Below are 2,364 nucleotides of genomic sequence, written 5' to 3' on the forward strand. Positions count from 1 at the left end.
CAGTAAGTATTATCTGAGATTGTTTTAAGTGACAGCATAAAACAACTGCAGAGGGTTAGATTTGAATAATATAAAACATAGGAGTTACTCAGTAGGTGTCTGACATGGGTGGAAAGGGGGTTTGGATTATTCTGTGGGAGAGGTAGGAGGCAGTGTTGAAAATGCTTGAATGCAGTTGAAAGAGAAAAGAGCTATCACGTCATTTAAACTCACAGATATAAGCAAATGCATGATTTATAGTGAGTTTATTTTCCAATCTGTCCAGATGACCAGGAGGAAAAGCGGATTCAGGGGGAGAGCTAAGTAACGCTGCCTCTAGAAAATAGGAATATTCCTTTAGAGCTACTATTCATGTCCATAGAGCATTTGGAACCCCCTTATTGTGGTTTTTTGTTTTGTTTGGGGTTTTTTGTTTGTTTTCTTTTTGGCTTAACGCCTTCCTCAGGAAGCTCAAGACAAGAGTAATTTTTGTTATCTCTACGGGTAAACTAGTGTGTCTTAGTGCCCCCCAGAGGACACTGTGAGACTCAGACAGTGATAGATAGCAGTCTCAGCTTTCAGACACAGCACTGGCTGGAGCTATAACCTAGTCAGAAAACATGCTCTTGCTTGGGAAAAAAATATTTTTAATTATTGGTTTGAAATATATGCCCTTATTTTTAGCTCTCTTCCTATTAATTAATTAAAACCCTAATTTATCTTTGCTATTTTTAGAAAATATATTTCAAGAGAGAAGGAAGGAAACATCATCTAAAAAATAAGAAAGAAAATATATTTTGACTTTGTTGCTTTCTACTCTGTATCAATTTTCTTTCTCTGCTCTAGAAAATAAACTGGGATGATTTAGCTGCCAAAAAAGTGCCCGCACCATTTAAGCCAGTCATTCGAGATGAGTTAGATGTGAGTAACTTTGCAGAAGAATTCACAGAAATGGATCCCACCTATTCTCCCGCAGCCCTGCCCCAGAGCTCTGAGAGGCTGTTTCAGGTACGCTCCCATTGTGTGCCTGTGTGTGTTGGCTGTGGTGAAGTTTTGTTCCCATATTAAAGTTTTGTTAGCATCTTAAAAATGGAGTTCTCTAATCTCTTCAAAATTACTAAGTACAAAAATAACTACAGATTGTAAACTGAAGCTTACGGTTTGCTAAATAGACATTTATGTGTTTATTTTTTATATAAGGAAGTCTTAATTTTATACCTGAAATTTTCTTTTTGTTCTGGCTCTTTTATAGAAAATACAATAATACTTTATTTTACCTCTATTCATATATTATATATGTATATATATAGTTTAGTTCACAGCGTTATCTAATTCTTCAGTGAATAATCTTAACTGCTAACTCTTAGCAAAAGATTTAAAAAGGATTTTATATTTAGGAAAGGATCATTATCAGACTTAAGATAAAATATTCTAACTATTAAATGGCATCATAGCTTTACTTCTTTGACTCCTGGTGTACCTTTAGTATGGTTTAATCTGGCCATCCAGACTGTATCTCTTCTTCATTTCATATCTGTTTCTACCACATGACCAGGCGGTTAGTAGATGTTTAAAAAAAAGGTTAATGAACTAGTGGATGTTCTGGCTTGAACAGATTAATCATCCATCATTATACCACTTTTGGCTCAGCATATCATTCTGCCATTAGATTTTGTCCCCTTCCAACATTTGATTTTAAATTTAATTATTCTGAAGAAATAAGTAAGAGTCAAATGATGACTGAATTAGAAACTAACTTTAATGAAACTTGCTATTAATATTTTTCAAGTTTACCAAACAGTAGCACTTGGACCATTTTGTTTAATACTGCGACTGTATCTTTTTTGAGAAATTAGTTTTTTATAAGTGAACTTTTATCAGCAATGCAGGAGAAGTACAGCTGCAAGTCAGATTTTGGGGATGGATATGAAGAAAGTCTTTTTCGACCTTTATTTTGGAATTGGCTTAATTCTACCAGAAGATGGCATTATCTCCTTCTGAAAAGCATTTTTCAATTGATTTGAGATAATCCTGTATTTTGGATAGCAAATAAAATAATATTCATCTCAACAAATATTTGAGTGTTTGTCTCAGAAAAAAAAAATAATTGCAATCTAGTCTGTGCTAAATGGTAAAGTTGCAAGTCTTTATTCCTTCCCTTCCTTTCGCTTTTTAGGGCTATTCCTTTGTGGCTCCTTCTATCCTATTCAAGCGCAATGCAGCTGTCATAGACCCCCTCCAGTTCCACATGGGAGTCGAACGTCCTGGAGTGACGAACGTTGCCAGGAGTGCAATGATGAAGGTATGTAAGTGTGGTTACTTAAATGACATATCTGTTTGCATGCGTGTTTAAATACCAACACTAATTAACATTCTTAAATCCAG

General features: G+C 34.8%; 1 protein-coding gene across 1 annotated transcript in view; it reads left to right on the forward strand.

Moving 5' to 3' along the window:
* RPS6KA5 (ribosomal protein S6 kinase, 90kDa, polypeptide 5) overlaps nucleotides 1–2,364 on the forward strand; it is a 100,389-nt gene that overhangs the window by 81,866 nt on the left and 16,159 nt on the right. The window contains exons 6-7 of the mRNA XM_012660001.1: nucleotides 826–987; nucleotides 2,156–2,281. Of these exons, the coding sequence (XP_012515455.1) occupies nucleotides 826–987; nucleotides 2,156–2,281 (288 nt within the window). The remainder of the gene's footprint in view (nucleotides 1–825; nucleotides 988–2,155; nucleotides 2,282–2,364) is intronic.

This window comes from Propithecus coquereli, unplaced genomic scaffold, assembly GCF_000956105.1.
Source record: "Propithecus coquereli isolate 6110/MARCELLA unplaced genomic scaffold, Pcoq_1.0 Scaffold646, whole genome shotgun sequence".
NCBI lineage: Eukaryota > Metazoa > Chordata > Mammalia > Primates > Indriidae > Propithecus > Propithecus coquereli.